The 20,402-nt window shown below is 45.0% G+C and overlaps 1 protein-coding gene across 2 annotated transcripts in view; it reads left to right on the top strand.

Moving 5' to 3' along the window:
• Positions 1-2,167: 2,167 nt before the first annotated feature.
• The window catches only part of pik3c2b (phosphatidylinositol-4-phosphate 3-kinase, catalytic subunit type 2 beta), a 78,842-nt gene continuing 60,607 nt past the window's right edge, over positions 2,168-20,402 (top strand). For both annotated transcript variants that reach the window (XM_083770610.1, XM_083770611.1), the window contains exons 1-4: positions 2,168-2,627; positions 15,746-16,747; positions 18,191-18,291; positions 18,628-18,788. In XM_083770610.1, coding sequence (XP_083626736.1) covers positions 15,863-16,747; positions 18,191-18,291; positions 18,628-18,788 — 1,147 coding nt within the window. In that variant the 5' untranslated portion in view covers positions 2,168-2,627; positions 15,746-15,862. The remainder of the gene's footprint in view (positions 2,628-15,745; positions 16,748-18,190; positions 18,292-18,627; positions 18,789-20,402) is intronic.

The following is a 20,402-nucleotide window of genomic DNA, read 5'->3' on the forward strand; positions in this document are numbered from 1 at the left end:
GCACTGTGTTAGATCAAATGTAAAAGTACCTGGTGGTCCTGACAGGGTTTCTCTGACTCTAGTCTGTCTGGTGGTGTTTGTTTAAAGATGGAGTGCCGTGATTTTTTTCCACCCTAAAACATGATCATGATATTGTTATATAAGGAGGTATAATTTTTCCAAAAGAGTGTACAGTATTTGTTAAAGTGTTGTTTTTATGTGGGCACGCCCACCAGTTCATTAAGTATGCCTGATGGGTGGTGATCCACCTGAACTTAAAACCGCACCCACAGCTGTAGTTGTATGACGAAGGGGGAGGCTTTAGGGGAAGGACTGATAGTGTTCAGCCTCCAGGAAGAAACCCTAAATACAAAGTTAATACACCATTGCACATAACGACTCCAGGGTGTCTCGTGAAGTACTGTCACCTCATAGACACATGAAAAACTGGAAAAATACAAAAATTGTGGCACTCCCTTTTTAAAATAATTGTTCTCAGCTTGGTAATAGCTTAATGATTGTAGAAATTGTAATGACAGCATTTTGAGCAGCATTGGAAGTACTGGACAATCTGTCAAAGGTCTGATCATTTCTGATGGTAATAGAATTTAGAACACATAATTTGACAAATTATGTACAGACGCAACTTCAAATAGTTTTTCCAATGGGTACCCAGATTGGATCTCCGGAAATGCAATGACTTGAACTTATTTTTTGTATTGTGGATAAAGTTTTGTCTGTTCTCCTTGCAGACTATACTGCTGCACAGTGCTGCAGCCTGCTGGCCAGCGTAGGCTATACCATTGTGTTTCTACAGTGCTGTCCACCTGTAGATTTTATATAAATAGGGAAGGCTTGATTGAACCGGGCAGGCACTGTCAGATCAGTTACGCAACGAATCCCTTGGAATCCACATGAAATAAATGCATTCCGAGAAGGAAGACATGATATGATATGATATGATATGATATAGTACTTTATTGTCAGTTCACACTGAAATTTGTCTTGCGACACAGCAGCCAAGTATGCAGAAACACATATACAAAACACAAATAACAAGACAATTTACATACATAAAGACATGAGCAATATCCACCGCTTAGATTATCCTGTGGCTACTACATCTCCTGATTAAGCCTCAAGGTCGACTGGTAGACAAAGGACCTCTTTAGTCTGACCTTATTGTATGCTGGTACACCATATCTCCTTAATGAAAGGTAGCAACCTATATTCTCCATACAACACATGCTTAGTATTAGAGGTGATATTCCTTGCTAACCTTAGGATGCTGTTATCATATGTGGATGTATAAAGTTTCTGAAGTTGTTGTCCAACAATCTTTGAACAAATGTTCAGTTGTTGCAGCAGTTGTGACTTTAGGGCTGCAGACAAACATCCATACCATATGCATATGGTCCTGTCTGTGTCTGTGGTCTATGGTCTGGACAAGTATCACTTGTGTGGGACAGGGGTAGCCTACGGGGTTATAGCAACTTATTACATTACTTAAATGCCTTGATATCATATGTCATATACTCATATTCGACCATATAGGCCTAGCTCCTAGCCTATTATTGCATATCATTTTATTATTGTTAGATTTGCATTTCTTCAAATATGCACACTTACCAACTAATAAGCTTTCAATGAAACTATTACCTACAACAAACTACATCAAGCTTTTCCAAACCGAGCACGTAATTATGATTAAGCACAGCTGGTACTATACACCCGGCAAGGCCGGCATTTAAGCGCGCACCAGCAAGTGCGTGTCGTGCACGCGCATGATGTTGCGCGTGCATGCGTGCATGTGCGCTTGTGCACGTGCAAGCGGGGGGGAAAACGCACTTCCGGTCCCTCACGGATCACCGCCCTCACGGAGCACGGTCCCCTCACGGAGCACGGCCCGCTCACGGAGCACGGTCCCCTCACGGAGCACGGCCCGCTCACGGAGCACATCTCGTCTGCGAGGCTGCAGCTGGGTGCCTCGGTCGGGAGGAAACCAAGTTCGTTTACAACGTATATCCGCAAGATGGCACTCTCCTCCTCTCCATTGTTCATCTGTTCCCGACCGAGCTCGCCGGCGGAGTCTGTTACAGCAAAATTGGTGACCCATCGAAATGTTGGCCTGGCGGACGGGGTCACTTTTGGTTCGTTTCCTGGCTGGGCTGCTCCGCGCGTTATTATTGTGTAATGTGTACTAGTGTGTGCATTAAGTATGCATTTTCGGAACAGTGACATCTGGAGCAACAACATTCGGTAGCTCGCCAATGTGCGTGTAACAGCAGCTGACCGTGCAGACGCCGCGGAGAGAGGGCGATGCACAGCCGACGAGCCGAGCTGCAAAAAGGGAAAACCTCAGCGAGACGGCATCAAAACACCCGGGAGGACCGCGAGGAGTGGATAGGAGGGTCGCATTGTTCAATGTACACAACACGGGGGACTAGGGGACCCATGTCGACGTGATATGTGTGTGTGTGCCAAATAACGCTTATATCAGAAGCCGGAAACTACTAATTGCTCGGGAATTATAGATCAGCCACATCAAACACACTAAAACTGGGATCAATAAATTCTTTATGGCTGGAAGAATAAACGTCTTTAAAATGGCAACCGCCTGCTCCCGGCGGCCATAGACTTAAGAACAGGTAAGATGTTTTTTCAATATTATATTTATATTTGGGGCTACGCTGGTGCTGCTATTACTGTAGCAGCAGCTGTATTTGGTTTTTGACAAGTTGCAGTCTAGTCGTCCACTTGTCGTAGCCCCACAGTAACTGCGCTATTGCATGGTCACAAATGACGCTATTCAGTTGCTGAGGCGAGGGCGAGCCTGCATGCAAACAAGCGTTGTGTGCAGTGCAGTCCCATGTTAACAATACTGACTGCATTTGAAGCTGACAAGAATGTTGGAATTGGATTAAAACACATTTTGAAATCGGCTATAGACTATATCAGATGTTAGAATAATGACAACTTGGTGTGTAGAGTAGACCATTGCACCAAGCCAAAGCAACCTTTCAGGGGAGCCTGCATGGGGATCAGATAGTAGCAGCTGTCAAAGATGCTCGAAAGCATTCACAGTTCTTCACACTATATAAAATCACTTCAATAATTCTGTTAATATTTACCACGACATTATTTCAAATGTATTTAAAGGCACCCAGTGGTCTTTCATAACTGTGTAGGCTATCTGAGCTGACTGTGACTTGTTTGTTTATACTATAGAGACATTTTTCATACTGACCACAAACAATGAAGACTTAAAACCTACATGAGTTTGGCCTATTCAGCTTTTTCCTGCTAAGCCATTGTCTTTGTCACTTTTAGTTTTCATTTTCAATGTATTGTCTTTCGATTTCGATAGCACCAGAGCCAAGGAATCAGAGGTCATATAAAGGTATGAGAGGAGGAGGGACTTCCTTAAATCACATAAAGGGGCACTTCATCCATTTTCAACCTTATCTTCGTATAATTGGTCCTATAAATGCTCATGACAAGATAATAGAATTAGAAACTACAGCCTTTCTCTTCCTGGAAAGGTAGCAGTAGAGGCCATTGTTCTAATTAAAAATACAAAGTTTGAGATCTTATTTGAAATGACCAAACCTTCCTACTGATGACGTCATTGGTAGGAAGGTTTCCTAACTGTCGTAGTAGATAGGACCAATGAGGACCAATTATATGAAGAAAATTGGTAAAGTGGTCCTTTAAGCCCTTTATACTTAGTCATACGAGAGAATATCATGTTTTGTTTTACATTGTGGATGGCATTAAGGTGTATCCTCACTGACCTCTCTGACATTGAGCCTAATCAGAACGGAACTGAATTTCCATTGACAACACAAATACAGTGTTTGGGAAGTGCTATTTTGTGGACAAAACCATGATAAAGCATTAAAGCGCAAATAACATGCATTTTAAAACTGCTTTTAATATTTAATAATCATATTGTCTATGTCCCTCAAAGTTATTTCTAATGGTTTGAGCCTCAATCACCACTCTGATATAACCAGGCCTTGTCATTTCTTTCTGGACTTTGAACGCAGTTTTAGCTGCAGTACCACACTGTCCTGAGGCGGAGAGGGTGCTGATATGCAGATTATTTAATATTTGAGTCATTATAATACTGATGCTAGATAACACCAGGCTTGTTTCCATTCCATGCCAGCTTGGAAAATCAACAATGGTGGACATTGTAAACAAAGTGGAAATGCAAATTTGCAACTGAAGACTGAAGAAAAGGAGGAATTATACAAAGTAGGGTGACATTGATGACATCACGATGAGGCCAAAATCAGTCGAGCTGTTTCTGAGAGCAATTTCCATTAAAACACCCATATGACATGAAGGCCTGATTGTTCAAAATTGGTTATTTGTGGGGATAGAAAACACACATGGGAGCCCCAAAAACACAAAAGAAATTGAAAAAGTTGAATTTTATGTTATAGGTAATTTAAGACTAGTTTACAACAGGGTCCACCATTTTCAGTTCATCATAACCTTTAAAGACGTACAAATATACACTGTGCAGTATGAGGGAAAGACTCAGACTCAGGCTGTATTTTACGGGGGCAAGTTTCGAATTGCAGCCACCCGTAGGTGCTCTGCTGTTGGTAGGGCGTTTCACATTTTAGTGGCATAGGAGCGAAATTAATTTAATCCCTTGTTTGAGCCGAATCTGGGTTGCACAGGGTTTGTTGAACTCCCTCTGGTGTTGTGAGTGTGCACTTCGTTGACATTAAGGAAGTATTTAGACAGGTACAGTATATGAGTATCTTGGTGGTGTAGCAAGTCTTGTAGAGTGTAGACCAGACCCTTTGCAAGATGCTGTACTCTGTCGTCAACCGTAAGCCATTTCAGCCTATCAAAATGGGCAGGGGTGAGGTGGGTTCGGGGAGTGAACGATTCAGTTCACTCCCCGGGAGTAGTAGCCTGACCAGTTTGTTTTGGGAAGTCTGGAGCCTTGTTTCTAAGGCCTTTGGGGTGCTGTGCTACCAAGAGGTGCATGCCTAGTCGAAGAAACCTTGTACAAGGGCTCCTGTTAGGGTCTTCAAGGTGTTTTTGTTGACCAGTGAATAGATCCTGTACACAAATCTTGTTCTTTGGTTGGCTTTTTTTTATTACGTTGGTGGCCATTTTATCACCGGAAAGATTTGCCTCCAGGATGAAACCTTGGTACAGTAGGTCATTTCATCTTTTCGTGTGATAATATTGTCACCCACTTTAACTGAGAAGCTGTCTGCCTTGCTGAGTTTACTATTTGATCCAAAGAGAATGGATTCAGTTTTTCCAGTTCGTACACGTGACTACAGAACACCCAATACTTGTACAAAAACTAAAGTGTTTGTTAGGCAATACATTGAAATTGAGGGTAGTACAGTATGAATCTCTTCTATTTGACCTGTGTCATAGTATTTTTAATGGTGTCATAAATAATGTATCACAAAATAATCATGATTCAGTTGTACAAATAAATATATAAATTACAAACTTTAATTTAAATGTGAAAGGTATTAGGCTAAGTTTCAAATAGGCATGTCGCATGTGTACATGAATGCAAGGAATGTTTTGATAAAGATCCAGTGAATCACCACAACTCACTGCGACCCCAGAAAATGTTTAACAAAAATCCACGAGTCCTAAACATCAGTGTCCCACAAATGATAGCTTACAAGTGACCTGTTGATAAACCAGAGGTGATTTACACTCACAGAGAGCAACTTGAAACTTGTTTCAGACTAGCGAGAGTTTGCCTGATTCTAAATCTGACTGCAGGTCGGCAGCTGAAAACATTAGAGGCGGATAGACGATAGTCTGTGTTAATTCATTCTCTAGTCAGTGTGAAAGGGCTCAAGACCCACAACTTTTTATTGACGAGATGTCTTAAGATCAATAATAATTGATCGCTGGCAGATACTGTTTGATCATAGAAGCCAGCAAAGCAACCTACAGTACTATATAGAAGGTGTGATATTTAGCATCAGAAGAGAAGTACGTACAGAAACAGAATCTCAAATGCAAAGCAAATAAATCTCCAAACTGGACATATTAAAGCAGATGTGCAATGATCAGTGTGATAACATAGTCATAGGGCATCTAGGTATCTATGTAGTGGAAGACACAACACAACTACTGTAGTATTTGCTGCCCATTCTATTTATTATTATTAATATTTCACTTTCATTTTCTCCCTGCGTGTGCCTGTGGAGCCCTGTGCCATTGGTCCAGTCAAACAGTGTGAACATACATTACGAGGATATAGGTTTCTCACAAGGAGAAACATATGATGACAACATGTTGCTATTTTAAGGTGGGGGGTTGAATTAGAATGAGGTTAGTGGTTACACTTGAGGCTGGGCTTAAGGTTAGCTATGTACAGTACTACAGCAGGAAGGGGTAAGGATAGGGCTAGGAATGAGTACTCCTGACATGTGTGTAGTGTAATGCAAACAGTGTGTGTTTGGGAGATAGGGAGAGGAGGGGGGAGTAAAGGCTCATACATACTCCAGTTTTTGGTGATAGCTTATCACCGCGGTGTAGTTTTTAAAGGGTTGGAAAACTACACCATTACGTCAGTTGCGGTGATGATCAGCATCAGCTATCACCGCGGACTCAGACCCATCTCTCTGTTTTTACTATCAGACAAGTCTTTTCACTCTGGAGCTATCACCCCGTTCACTGATTGGTCTAGAAGTTGGGTAAACCACAGGGAGGCGGGGTCAATCCTCCTCAACTCTTATCACCGTTTTGTTGTTGTAGGAAAGGAACAGCTCTCTACTACAGCACCCATCTGTGGGTCACGGAATTGTATTATATGGGTCCCTTCATTTTTTTTTAACATTACCCCAAAAAAGCAAACAAAAAAACAACTATAAATAATAATAATTAAATACAAATGTTGTCTTCACAGTAATTTCATGAATAAATCCAAGAAAAATCTAAGAAATTCCATAAATTAGAAAACCGAAATTGATGTTTAAGAAGTAGTGAAAATAGCTGATCTACAAGCTCACAAGCGACGTGTTGTGAGTTTGTACATCTGCTATTTTCTCTAGAGTCCCAGACGAACGTCTAATCTCTCTTTTGGGTCTCGACCTGAAAGGTTTGGGAACCAGTGCTCTACTAACTATACTACAGTGACTGACTGGTCTTTTAAGTACTGTCGAGTAAAATGGCGTTTGATGACATGTCATGAGCTCCTATAGCAGGGTTTGAACACAGAATGAGTTACACTATCAAAGTTAAATTAACACTCATGGTGTGACTGTGTAGTAGATGGTCTGTGTATCTTTGGGACACATACACTACCTAATTATGTATGTGTTGTGCACCTACTACCTAGCCACCAGAACACCCTGTAAATGAGGATACTTCAACCCATGGTCTTCGGGGGACCCCTGGTACTGCTGGCTTTCTATTATTCTCTTGGGAGGTAAAATCTTTTCTATGTCCGACCTTGAGTAAACATCTGGAATGACAAAGTCAACAGGTGATTGAATGCAGTTGATTTCCTGGTAGGAGCGAGAGAAACGGCAATGTGAGTGACCTCACATAGTCTCAGCTGCTGTATGCTATACTCTGGGCCAACAACAGCTCCATAGTTAACCTCATTATGAAGGACAAGTATAACTTTGCCCTGATCCTCTTCAGCACCAATAAAATGACATTTCATGCAATGCAATCACAGTCACACCCATGCAGACCAGGGAGCTGTTATAAAACAGGATTCAGGTCTCACTAAATCTGAACATTTTACTTTTAAGTCTTCATTATAGACTACATTTGATGTATTAAATTCAAATCTCACTAGTGCCAAAGTAAATTGTGACTATAAGCTTTGAGCGGGAACCCCTTTTGGTGTTACATACATTATGTTATAATTTAGCTATTGAAAAATAGCAGATCTACAAGCAACTTGTAGGTCTGTTATTATTGAAAAATCGTTAAAATCAGAAAACTTTCATGATTTAGAAGACTTTTTTTTTTTAATTTCGACGTCAGGCCTGAATGGGTTAAAGACTTTGGTTGTAGAGGAGAAAATGCTGACTAATTTCTTTTCCCTCACTGCTTGAATGAGCTTAGCTGTTGGGAAACCCTATAGTAGCGAGCAGGACTGTAGCTAGGAATTCTGCCTGTACGGCATACAACTATGTATGGTATAGGAATCCGAGGCTAAGGAGGCTCAGGGATGGGAATGTTCATATTTAGCTAGTAATAGAATAGGCCTGCTCTAGTCTCTGTGCCAGAACTGCCAGCGTATAGTCCCTTTAACCTTTTCATCTTTATTTAAAATGTATGTTTTTGCAACTGCTCATGTCCATTATGTTCAACAAGTCCGTATTGTATATTATTTGAGTGGCGCAACCACTCCCTTACGGAGCTATGTGTGTGGCTGGCTGGCTGGGTGCCTGGGTGGGTCTGAGCACGAAAATAGCATGGTTGTTTTTCACCACCTAACAAGCAACCTAACACACACACACACACACAAACACACACGCACATATTGACTGTATATATGATGATTTCGGGTGTGCCAGTACAGTGACAGTACAGTACAGTGTACGGTAGAGGGACCCCCACAAGTTGGTAACTCTGTCATTTCTCAACCGTTTCGGACATGGGGCGGCTCACCGGAATCGGCCCGGCACCCTGGGTGCGTTTCTGGGGGTCTGGATGTTCCGGGGACCCCCCGGGGACCCCCACATGGTAACTAATTTCTCAACCGTTCCGGACGTGGGGTGGCTCGCTGGAACCGGGCCGGCACCCTGGCTGTGGTCCTGTGGGTCGGGAACTTCCGGGGACCCCACACGGAGTTGCACCACTCACTTCACACGGGTGTGATTTTCTTTTTCTGACAAAGTGTTGTTTTGCATGTTTGACTGTCTACTCACAACTTGCACTACATCTCTGTCTTTGGCTGATTGGAATGACTGATCAACCAGGTCTGAAGGCTGTATTAGGCCAATTAATAGGCCTAATTAATCCTATTCACACCAGTACTTCAGTGATGCTTGCGGAACTCGACTTCGTCTCGTTCCTGACCGCATCACTGTCGTGGCAATAATCACGTTAACCTCTCGTGTAATATTGTACAGGAAGCAGAGAGCTACATTGTCCAGCCTATCAGGACTTCCCATAGCTTCCCACACACACTTTGCACACACACACACACACACACACACACACACACACACACACACACACACACACACACACACACACACACACACACAAGAGCCATCGTTCTGAAACAGCCTTGCATGGGTATGGGATTGTGCTGGTTTCAATTAGTGGTGATTTCTATTACAGTGTCTGATCTCCAGCTTAAAAAGACACAATGTAGATTTTACATCCTTGAAGTAGAAAGTAGAGCTGGGCCTGGAACAAAGTAGATGATGAAATATACTATTTAATTCACGAAAAAGACACAGCCACGACTCATGTTTTATTCTTCTAGTGGGCTTAGTTTGGAGACTAAAGCTTTGGCTAAATTATTCAAACGCATTTCTTTGAGAATTTTGACATCGGTTAAAAATGACATTTGTTTGTGCCGTTTCTGACTGTGTGTGTGTGCGTTGCGTCCGTCTGTGTGTACCGAATGTGTGGCCCTATACACATTCTGCCTTTAATGGACAGCATGTCCTGATTGAAACAAGATATCAGGCTATGGCAAGGGTCAAAGTTCACGTTAGGGTATGGATGGAGAATGGCTGAAGGTAAACACGAGATGATATGCAGATTTAGCCAAGCTGAGGGTGTTTGTCAAGCTTTTTTTTTCATTGTCTTATGAACTTTAGTTTTACAATACCACCGTGGCCACATTGCAGGCAGTTAAAATTTTGTACTTAGAGCCTCCCCAACAGAGGGGGGGGGGGGGGGGGGTATAGAGATGAAGAGATGGTGTGGGGGGGTTCATCATTTGCCCAGAAATCCTGGCATCAGCTGGCCCCAGTGGGACTGGCTGGAGTGAGTGGGGGTGTCTATGTGGGGGTTTTGTGTGTGCGCACGGTGACGCGTGTGCTGGTGTCACTCGGATCGATGTGTTGGACCGTGGGGCAGGAGAGAGTGTGTGCGTGGAAAAGTGTAAACTGTACTTCCTGTGTGTGTGTGTGTGTGTGTGTGTGTGTGTGTTTCACAGCATGTCACATTATGTCTTGTCAGCATTTCTTTACTGTGTGTGTGTGTGTGTGTGTGTGTGTGTGTGTGTGTGTGTGTGTGTGTGTGTGTGTGTGTGTGTGTGTGTGTGTGTGTGTGTGTGTGTGTGTGTGTGTGTGTGTGTGTGTGTGTGTCAGTCACTAGTGTCACTGGGATGTGCTGGAGCGTGGGCCAGGAGTGTGTGTGTGTGTGTGTTGTTTGTATGCCGATGACAGCAGCCCCTTTGTCTTTGAGGTGCCCGAGCCGTGTGAATCTGTCTGAGTATGACCTCGCACACACACACACACACACACACATGTGTGCGCGCACACAGCCCCCAGCACTGGCCCCTTTGTTCTTTCAGAGTGGGAACCCCCCACTCCTGCCCCTAATTTAAAGAGCTTATTTCCCTGTTGGGGATAGGGGATAGATTGCAGGGGTCTGGCAGCCCCCCCCCACCACCTTCCCTCCAGCCATCCTTTTCTCCATTACGCCCGGCCCCGCCCCCATAAGGGATCCAATAGCATGAGCCTAAGTCCTTTTAGATCTCTGTTTCCCAAACAGTGGGTCAGGATCCATGTTTGGGTCACGGACCAATTTGAATGGGCCTCGAGTGAACATACCCCTGTTTCCGTTTCCTTGTTTAAAACAAACTTAAGAATAAGTAAATATTTATTTTTAAGTAGTACTGAAAAAAAACATTTCAAGAAGTGAAAGAAGTAGTGCAAAATAGCAGATCCACACGCTTGTAGATCTGTTATTTTAACTAGTTTGGGCCCCATAGGCAAACATCCAATTTCTCTTTTGGGTCTTGAGCTAAAACATTTTGGAACCACTGGTTTGAGCCACCTCCACCCCACCGTTCTCATCAGCTTCACTCTGGGTCGCTCCCTTTGGGCTCGCTCATCAAAAGATTCCAGTGAAACTATTTCAGAGAATAGCAGATCTATTGTGGCACGTTGTGAGCTTGTAGATAGGCTATTTCTATGTAATAAACGATGGGACCAGGCATAGACCCTTGGGGGATCTATCCAAGAAATGATTGGGTTTTTTATTTTTGTGCCAGCCCACAGTGTATGTGACACAATTGAAAGTTAATACAAATACAAACAATGGCGATAAAACATTTTTAAAATATATTTTGACGTACAGAACACACAGATAGATTGTGCATATCCCTTCCTGTTTTTCTAAGTCTCTGTAACAACATGACATTGTCTACCAATCAAATCCCTTACAATGTGTTCAAAGTGCTATAGGCTCATTGAACTAATGATGGAGGTTGACAGCTATTCTACATCTTCAGACCGCAGCCATCTTGCCAGCAAGGCGATACCTAGGTGACACTTCCCATAGAGAGCCCATTCATCCAAACAGAAAGGTCCTCTCTAATTATATTAAACAACGTCAAAATCACCAACATTGCAGCTGTAGGGAAAGCTTGAATTATCCTCTTTCAATCTGTAAAGTTTTTGTTTAATAAAAATCCACCTTAGACATTTTATGAGCTACTTCCTGTCAAGCAATTCCTTGCAGATGATTATTTTCGAAGTATCAGAGTATGGAAGCACTCGTTATCAGTAAAGCAACGTCCTGCTGCCTTCTGCATCATGTGCACATTCTAAACAGGTGGTACGCATGGGCCGTTGAGTGATAGTCAACGAGCACTTCCAAACTCCAGCACTTAGAAAAAAATCATCTGCAAGGAATGTCTTGACAGGAAGTAGCTCATAACATGTCTACAGAGTGTATTTTTATGAAACAAACACTACAGATTGAAAGAGGATAATTCAAGCTTTCCCTACAGCTGCAATGTTGGTGATTTTGACGTTGTTTAATATAATTAGAGAGGACCTTTCAGTTTGGATGAATGGGCTGTCTATGGGAAGTGTCATCTAGGTATCAGCCTCCTGGAAAGATGGCTGCGGTCTGAATATGGAGAATAGTCCCAGCAGAGACATGCATGTGTCTGACTTGCCCATCTGTTGACGTCTGGAGCTGACTTCACTGTTTACCAGCATGTCTGGCCCTGGGCCAGCCCCAGACACCCGCACGCACGCACGCACGCACGCACGCGCACACACACACACACACACACACACACACACACACGTGCATGCACAATAATCCTGTAATCCACAATACAGATGTAATGCTCTTTGACCACTCAAACCATATTTCGGGGGCTGTGGGGTCTGTAGTCTGTACTCGGCCCACTCCATTTGTCGTCCTACCAAATCTCACCAGATCCCTTCACCAAAAAGAACTGATCCAGGGACCCCCACGTGTCCTTGATCCAGATCCCTTCACCAAAAAGAACTGATCCAGGGACCCCCACGTGTCCTTGATCCAGATCCCTTCACCAAAAAGAACTGATCCAGGGACCCCCACGTGTCCTTGATCCAGATCCCTTCACCAAAAAGAACTGATCCAGGGACCCCCACGTGTCCTTGATCCAGATCCCTTCACCAAAAAGAACTGATCCAGGGACCCCCACGTGTCCTTGAAGGTCTTCCAATGGGTTCCCCAGCAAATTGAGGAACAGTTTAAACACCTAAGCCCTATCGCAAGGCTGCAAGCTTGTAGATCTACTACTAAAGACAGTTTAAAACAGTTTAAACACCTAAGCCCTATCGCAAGGCTGCAAGCTTGTAGATCTACTACTAAAAGAAAAATCCTCTTAAGCATAAAAAGGCTGGCATGAGACTTTTTCAAATGGCGGGTCCATGGCCAAATAAATACATATCAATTTGGGGGTAAGGTTGCCGTTTGGCTTATAGGCTGAGTCAGCAGTATTTCCCCCACAGGTTCGGTCAGTCTGGGAAAGGCCTCATACTCATACTCCTCAGTAGTAACTTCTCACACGCACGGTACGCCGCTCACAAAGGCCCCGCGGTTAAATGGAGATACTTGTTCACGTGTCGTCAGTTTTACGGATAGGAGGTGGGGGTCGAGGGTTGGCGGTGTGCGCTCCGGGGGCTTAGAAGGACACAGTGAAACCCCCCCCCCCCTTCCTTCACTCTGTGGGTTTCATCCCTATTGCATCCACCTTTTGTCTCCTGGGTCTCAGTCTGTTGGTCTGGTCAGTCAGAGAGAGACTGTCTGTTGGTCTGGTCAGTCAGAGAGAGACTGTCTGTTGGTCTGGTCAGTTAGAGAGAGACTGTCTGTTGGTCTGGTCAGTCAGAGAGAGACTGTCTGTTGGTCTGGTCAGTCAGAGAGAGACTGTCTGTTGGTCTGGTCAGTCAGAGAGAGACTGTCTGTTGGTCTGGTCAGTTAGAGAGAGACTGTCTGTTGGTCTGGTCAGTCAGAGAGAGACTGTCTGTTGGTCTGGTCAGTCAGAGAGAGACTGTCTGTTGGTCTGGTCAGTTAGAGAGAGACTGTCTGTTGGTCTGGTCAGTCAGAGAGAGACTGTCTGTTGGTCTGGTCAGTTAGAGAGAGACTGTCTGTTGGTCTGGTCAGTCAGAGAGAGACTGTCTGTTGGTCTGGTCAGTCAGAGAGAGACTGTCTGTTGGTCTGGTCAGTCAGAGAGAGACTGTCTGTTGGTCTGGTCAGTCAGAGAGAGACTGTCTGTTGGTCTGGTCAGTTAGAGAGAGACTGTCTGTTGGTCTGGTCAGTTAGAGAGAGACTGAGCCTTGTCTATCAATCCATGTGCAACGGTGGAAAAAATAATTTTGATTTACTTAAGTAAAAGTATCAATACTGCAATGTAGAAATAGAAGTCTGGAATAAAAAATGTACTTGAGTAAAAGTACAAAATGATTGGCATTAAAATGTACTTGAAGGACCAAAAGTAAAAGTACTCATTATGCAAAATGACCCCATTCCCCCCCAAGTTTTCAAATGTATAATAATTATAATAATCTTTTGAAAATAGCAGGTCTACTAGATCACAATGAGCTTGTGAGACCATTACTTTTCAAATGGTTGAAATGTATGTATAGGCTTGAAGTGGTTACTGTATGTTTTGTAATTATAATCAAAATGTACAAAATAACTAGCAACTAAACTCTTCATGTAGTAGAAGTACATTATTTGGATCCGAGATGTAGTGGAGTAGAAGTATTGGAAATACCCAAGTAATGTACAAATACCTCAAAATACCTCTTTATCTCTGTCCCTTTCCCTGTCTCCGTTTCATCTGTTGCTGTCTTTCATTAATCTACTGCAGTGGACGCCTACACACACACACACACACACACACACACACACACACACACACACACACACACACACGCACACACAACACACCGCTGTAAGAACAGCTGTATGGGAAGTTGGGAACTTCCGAAAGCAGTCTGTTGTGGGCTGGAGGTCACGGTCTCTGGCCACAAGTGGGAGTGGCTGGCCACATCACCATGGCAGCAGGTCGTTAGAGGTCGGGTCAGGCCTGAAGGGCTGTGAGTGATTGGTAGCGGGAAGAGGTTTCACTCTTTACCCCCTTGGTGGTTCGTCCATCGTTCTCAATCTGAGGTTCGAGTCCCCCAGTGGTCCTTGAGGGAGTTCAGGAGGATCCTAAATGATTGATAGTTAGGAGCCAAATGGACCATTACGGGTCAGATTGGTTCTATTAGTCCGCACTCGCAATTAATTGCACCGTGCGGAGGTCTGCGGCTTTGTGCTCGACTATTCTCCACTCGTCAATCCTGGTCCAAACCTGGTCACCCGGCTACAATGTGCTGTATTTCTACGAGACTATATGTGCGCTGCAGACATGCGTTTTCTTCCTGCCCATTATAGTGGAAAAGAAAAATCTTAAAGAGCGAGTGGCGCGTCCGTGCACTCCACTGGTGCATGCGTGCGTTTAGCAACTCTACAGGGGGGATAAGTAATCTTGGCTAGCGTTCTGCTGAGGTACACCAGTCTGTTAAACCTGTATGAAAACACACCTAAAACCTATAAAAAGCATATTCATCTTGTGACATTATGACACAGAAAGGTTGCGTTTGACCTACATTACCTACATTAACAGGTTTGCCGTTGACATAATTAAAAGCATGCTCAATTGCACATGAACTCTTCAATGTTAATGTATCCATTTGTTACCACTGTTAGTATTATTGCGTACGTTTGTACACTCTCAGACTCAATGCTGCGATCCAGCACTGAATTTAACGAATGACATGCTATTTGAACCAATATGAATCTTTGCACATCTTCAGTTACAACCACTAAACTAACCATGGAGGTCTCCCTACACTTTAAAAGGACCCAGAATAGGCATGCCTGGGTTCAACCCATTTTGGGCCGGGAACCCCTTTTGGTGTTAGCATCATGCTATGCTTTAGCTATTGAAAAATAGCAGATCTACAAGCTCATAGCGCGCCACCGAGTGGCTTGTAGGTCTGCTATTTTTGAAAAATCGAAGAACGACTGACATATAGAAACACAGCTTTTTCAGAAAACTGTCAGGATGTAGAAGACATTTGTAGAATCTGATCTCAGGTCAGAATGGGTAAGGATCCAGAATAGGCATGCCTGGGTTCAAGTGGTTAAATGTGTCAATGTAAAATGCCGTTCCACTGACCTTCTAATCTAAAAAGCTCACTTTTCTCTCCCTCCCTTTCAATCCCCATCCTTTCTTTGTATCACTTTCCTTCCACCCCCTCTCTCTCTCTCTCTCTCTCCGCAGCCCATATTTCATGTCCATAATGTGTCCACGGGCGTTCCCCTAGCAGTCCTCCAGTCCCTGCTCTCCTCCGCCCCTCCTCCGCCCCTCCTCTCCCGTCCTCCAGGGCCAACCAGCGCCATGTCGGCCGCTCAGACGCAGAAGGAGAGCGGCGAGTCGGGAGGGTGGAGCTGCCTGGAGACCCTGGGCATCAGCCAGAAGGAGCTGGTTCTGGCCGAAGCGCTGCAGATGGAGTACGACGCCCTGTCCCGTCACAAGCAGGACAAGGGGCCCCCGGAGAACACCCAGGCACCAAGCGGCTCCAAGACCCTTCCGGCTCCCAAGGCTCCGGCGCCTTCCTCCATAGAGCGGCCCCGGCCCTGTCCCGGCCGTCCCGTCCCCAGCCCCCCAGGAGGGAGCCTCCTCAGGGGGCTCTCCGGGTCGGACTCGTCCCTGAACCATCTTCAGCCGGGCGGGTCTCAGTTGCCCCGGTTGACCCCGCCCATTAGGCCCGCCCCTCCCCAGCTGGGCAGCTACGGCAAAGAGCCCCTGTATATCCTCGAGAGTCCGGAAGCCCGCAAGGACCGCGAATACCCGGACTCCGGCTACGGGCACTCGCTCGGGCCGGGGTCGGGGTCCGTCCCCAAAGGCCTCCCCCCGTTCCTTCCGGACGACCCTCCTCCTGCCGTCCCCCCGCGGCAGCCCATCACCGCGCCCTCGTCCGGCTCTGAGAACCCCTTCCTGTCGCCACGCGGCTCCACCATGCCGAGGGACGTCAACCTCTTCACCCCCGAGGTGGACCTGCCCAAGCTGACCGTGGGAGAGTCCTTGAACTATGACAACCTCAACGACTCCCTCTCCAGGCTCAACGGGGACCTGCAGGCGCCGCGGAGCCGGCGCGCCCCCGGGGACCAGTCGGGCAAGCCCGTAGCTCGGAGTAAGACCCTCCCCCCTCAAGTACCGCCCCGGACTTACATTCCCATTCCGAAGAGCAACAAGAACCAGCGGCGGGTGTCCGCAGACCCAGTGAGAATATATTTAATATTTTTTATTGTTCAAGCCTCGACAGTGTTCATGTAAGACAGGCTGTCAATCTTGTGAATAGATCTCATTTAGACCGGCCGCTGCAGCCTGCAAACCCATCTCGGAAACCCAGACGTTTTTATTTCCAGGGAGTAAAAAAAAAAGTCCACAGTAGCGTCGGTCCACAGTAGCATCGGTCTCTCTCTGTTGATTTCTGATCGTCTGCACCTTTGTTAAATTGACGCAGATGCGCACACACGTACACACACACTCCTCTCTCTGTCACTCTAATTAATTAGTCTCATGTCCTGCAGCTGTGTCCAGCAGGAGCTGCCTATGCCATAGAAAGCATAGGTGAGTTCCAGTCTACTCTGAAGCCGGGAACGCGTGCACGTCTCCTTGTAGTTTTGTAGTCTCTGTACGTCTGTAGTGTTATTAACACATTCAATTCTGTGTCAATTCAAGTTTCTCAGAATTTTTAGGGTGCATTTCATAAAAAACGCCATAGGTTTTAGAAGGCCTTTTCAAAATCGGCCTCAGGTCTAAATGGGTTAACTGAAATAAACGATACATGTATTAAAATATAAATAAAATATAATTATAAAAATACGTTTTATAAAGGATAAAGCTAAGCAAAAAAGAGAAGATCAGATTGATTAAATGACATTGTCTTATCTGAGGAACTGCAAAAGAGAATTAGAATTAACTTTCAGAATTTCGATTGCACACACTGAAGTGTATTCACTATTCAATATACCTTTTATCAGTTGCCAGAAGAGCATTTTTTGATTTAGCAATAGTTGTAGTCTTATTTCACTGGCCATTTCACTCAAGCTTTCAACAAAATAAAATTAGCCTGATTTTCACGATCACTGAAAGTGAAAATAGCTGTTCTACAAGAGAACAACACATTGCACCACGAATCGCGATGCATTTTGATCTTGTAGATCAGCTATTTTGGCGCAATCATATCGTATGAGTCATGCTTTTGTATTGCATTTCCATTGGAGAATATCAGATAACACACCGGTAGAACCACTTCTAATGTAACAACATGACAAACGTGGTTTGTATTGGTTTTTAGTGGACCAACAAAAACAAGCTGATCAGCGTGAGTGCGCACTTAAATGAAGGCTGCACTGAGATGTCGACACGGCTTCTTTGCTTTGATGAAGTTTGTTTTTCCCTACAGCTGTTGGTGGTTAATCATCTTGCTCTTTAGATTCAGAGGACTGAGTGCAGCGATGGAGCAGCTTCATGTTGCTATAAATTCTGGTTCGCAGGAAACTAGTCTTGGATGCCAGATAACTCTTGCACAATCTTCAAATGATTACTTAAGAAAAAGCTATGCGTGTTACGTGTGTGTGTGTGTGTGTGTGTGTGTGTGTGTGTGTGTGTGTGTGTGTGTGTGTGTGTGTGTGTGTGTGTGTGTGTGCGCGCTTGTAGGTGTCACTGGGCTCCAGGATGAATGGTTTTGGCTATGAGCTCTTCCAGGTGTCTGAAGAGAGAGATGAGGAGGTGGCTGCCTTCTGTCACATGCTGGACGTGTGAGTGACACACACACACACACACACACACACACACACACACACACACACACACACACACACACACACACACACACACACACACTCTCTATTAGATGGAAACTGTTTGGTACTTTCTAGGATGGAAAAATAATGGAAAATAATCTGTGTTCCTATGGTTCCAATGTCGTTTTATTACACAGCTTATTTTCTCCTAATATCTTTTTAAATAAACATTCCCTTTGTCCATCGTATATCTTTTAAAACATAAAATATAGTGTGTCAATTCACTGATGGTGTCTCACTCTCTTCCTGCGGTTGGTGTGTGTGCGTGCGTGTGTGTGCGTGTGCGTGCAGCTTGCGCTCGGCCTACCCGTGCAACGAGCGCTGCAAGAACGCAGGCTTCGTGTGGTCGCCACTGGTCAGCAGCGAGGAGCTGCTGCAGAACCTGGGGGTCGGCGTGAAGGTCACCGTCATCAGTGACCACTTCAGGGAGCCCCTCACCTTCACCTGTGATGGTAAGACTACCTCCCCCCCTCTCTGGCTTTGAAGCATTTAACACTGTTCATTTATATCGTTGCTGTCGGGCAGAAACCTTGTGCCCTAGTTTGACGTCAGAGCGTTATGAGTAGAGTGGAGCTCCAGACGGCTTTTGTCCCGCACCGCATTGGCTCATGTTGAATCCCCCCCCCAAACCAAACCCCACCACTCAGCACTCAGCGGTCCTCACTCCCAAGCCACTCTGATGTAGCCCATGGCTAATAAGCCAGACCCAATCAGCCGTTGGCAAAAAAGATTATTTGCCTGCCGGCGGATTACGGTCTGGAGAGGCTCAATTGCACGCCCTATTTCCTACACCAGAGAACTGGTGTGGCCAATCGGGACACGGTATGAAATATGGGCGGGCTTTGGTACAGTGCCGTTCAATGCTTGAGACCTTTGACTGACAGTAGCTCTGACCAATTGTGTCAAAGAGAAAATGTTTGAACTCTTTTGACTAAGTAATTACTCCATTGGATCATTTTGAACACAAGCGATTATTTTCCCCATTTCCTGAAAACAGCAGTTTTGTACATGCCTTAGAAGGTTTCCATCCAACAGTGACGTGTATGTACCCGAACGCATAATCTAAATAGAAAAATTGGAACAAGCACTGAAACAAGTTTGTTTTTTCGATACACGTCAGTGGGATTTCATGGATAGAGGATTTAGGATAGATAAATGGCCCCCTCCCACGTGCACACTGGCCGCTCTGGAATGGTGTTTCCCCCTCCTCGTGTTCGTCACTGTGGTCTGTGGGAGCAGTGGGAATGAGGAAGGGGGATCCCTCTAAGCCTCGGGAAGCCCGCGGTCTGGACACACACACACACACGCACACACACACACTTTTCTCACTCTGTGGCCTGTTCTCCTCTGTGGAGTTGCACTGACAGGCACCCTGCCAACGCCTTGCCGGAGACTATCAATGGGACCACTGATTTCTATTCAGCAGAGACAGAGAGAGAGAAGGAGAGATTATACACAAACTGAGAAGAAGAGATTTCTATTCCTGTCATGAAATAATACAATACTCTCGCAGTCTTTCTATCGTTTGCTTTGTCTGTCTGTCTGTCGGTCTTGTCTTCCTTCCTCACTCCCTGTGCCAATATACCAGAGATGCCCACGAGTCTCGGAACTGGAGTCCGAGTCGAGTTGGGAGTCTTTTGACAGCGAGTCCGAGTCGAGTCCCGAGTCTTTTGACAGCGAGTCTGAGACTCCGAGTCGAGTCCCGAGTCTTTTGATAGCGAGTCCGAGACTCCGAGGCGAGTCCCGAGTCTTTGACCAAGAGTCTGAGTCGAGTCTGAAGTCTCTGTTTTCCCTCTTGTATATATTTATATGAAAACACTCGACACCTATCATATTATAAAGTATACCTCACTGCCCCAGGCTGATAGATGACCCCATATGGCACAGCACGGCGGCGGCCACGGACCGTCGGAACACCCTTGTAACTCAAATAGTACACTAGCAAATATGGCTATTAGGAAAAGCACAATGTACTGTACTCACAGAGGCTGTTTAAGTCCACGATTATAACGATTTCCAGGGGGTCGAGGAACATCCTTGGAAGTTAAGCAACGCAGTTTATGTCC

The sequence above is a fragment of the Protomyctophum parallelum genome, assembly GCF_964188405.1.
Source record: "Protomyctophum parallelum genome assembly, chromosome: 8".
Lineage (NCBI taxonomy): Eukaryota > Metazoa > Chordata > Actinopteri > Myctophiformes > Myctophidae > Protomyctophum > Protomyctophum parallelum.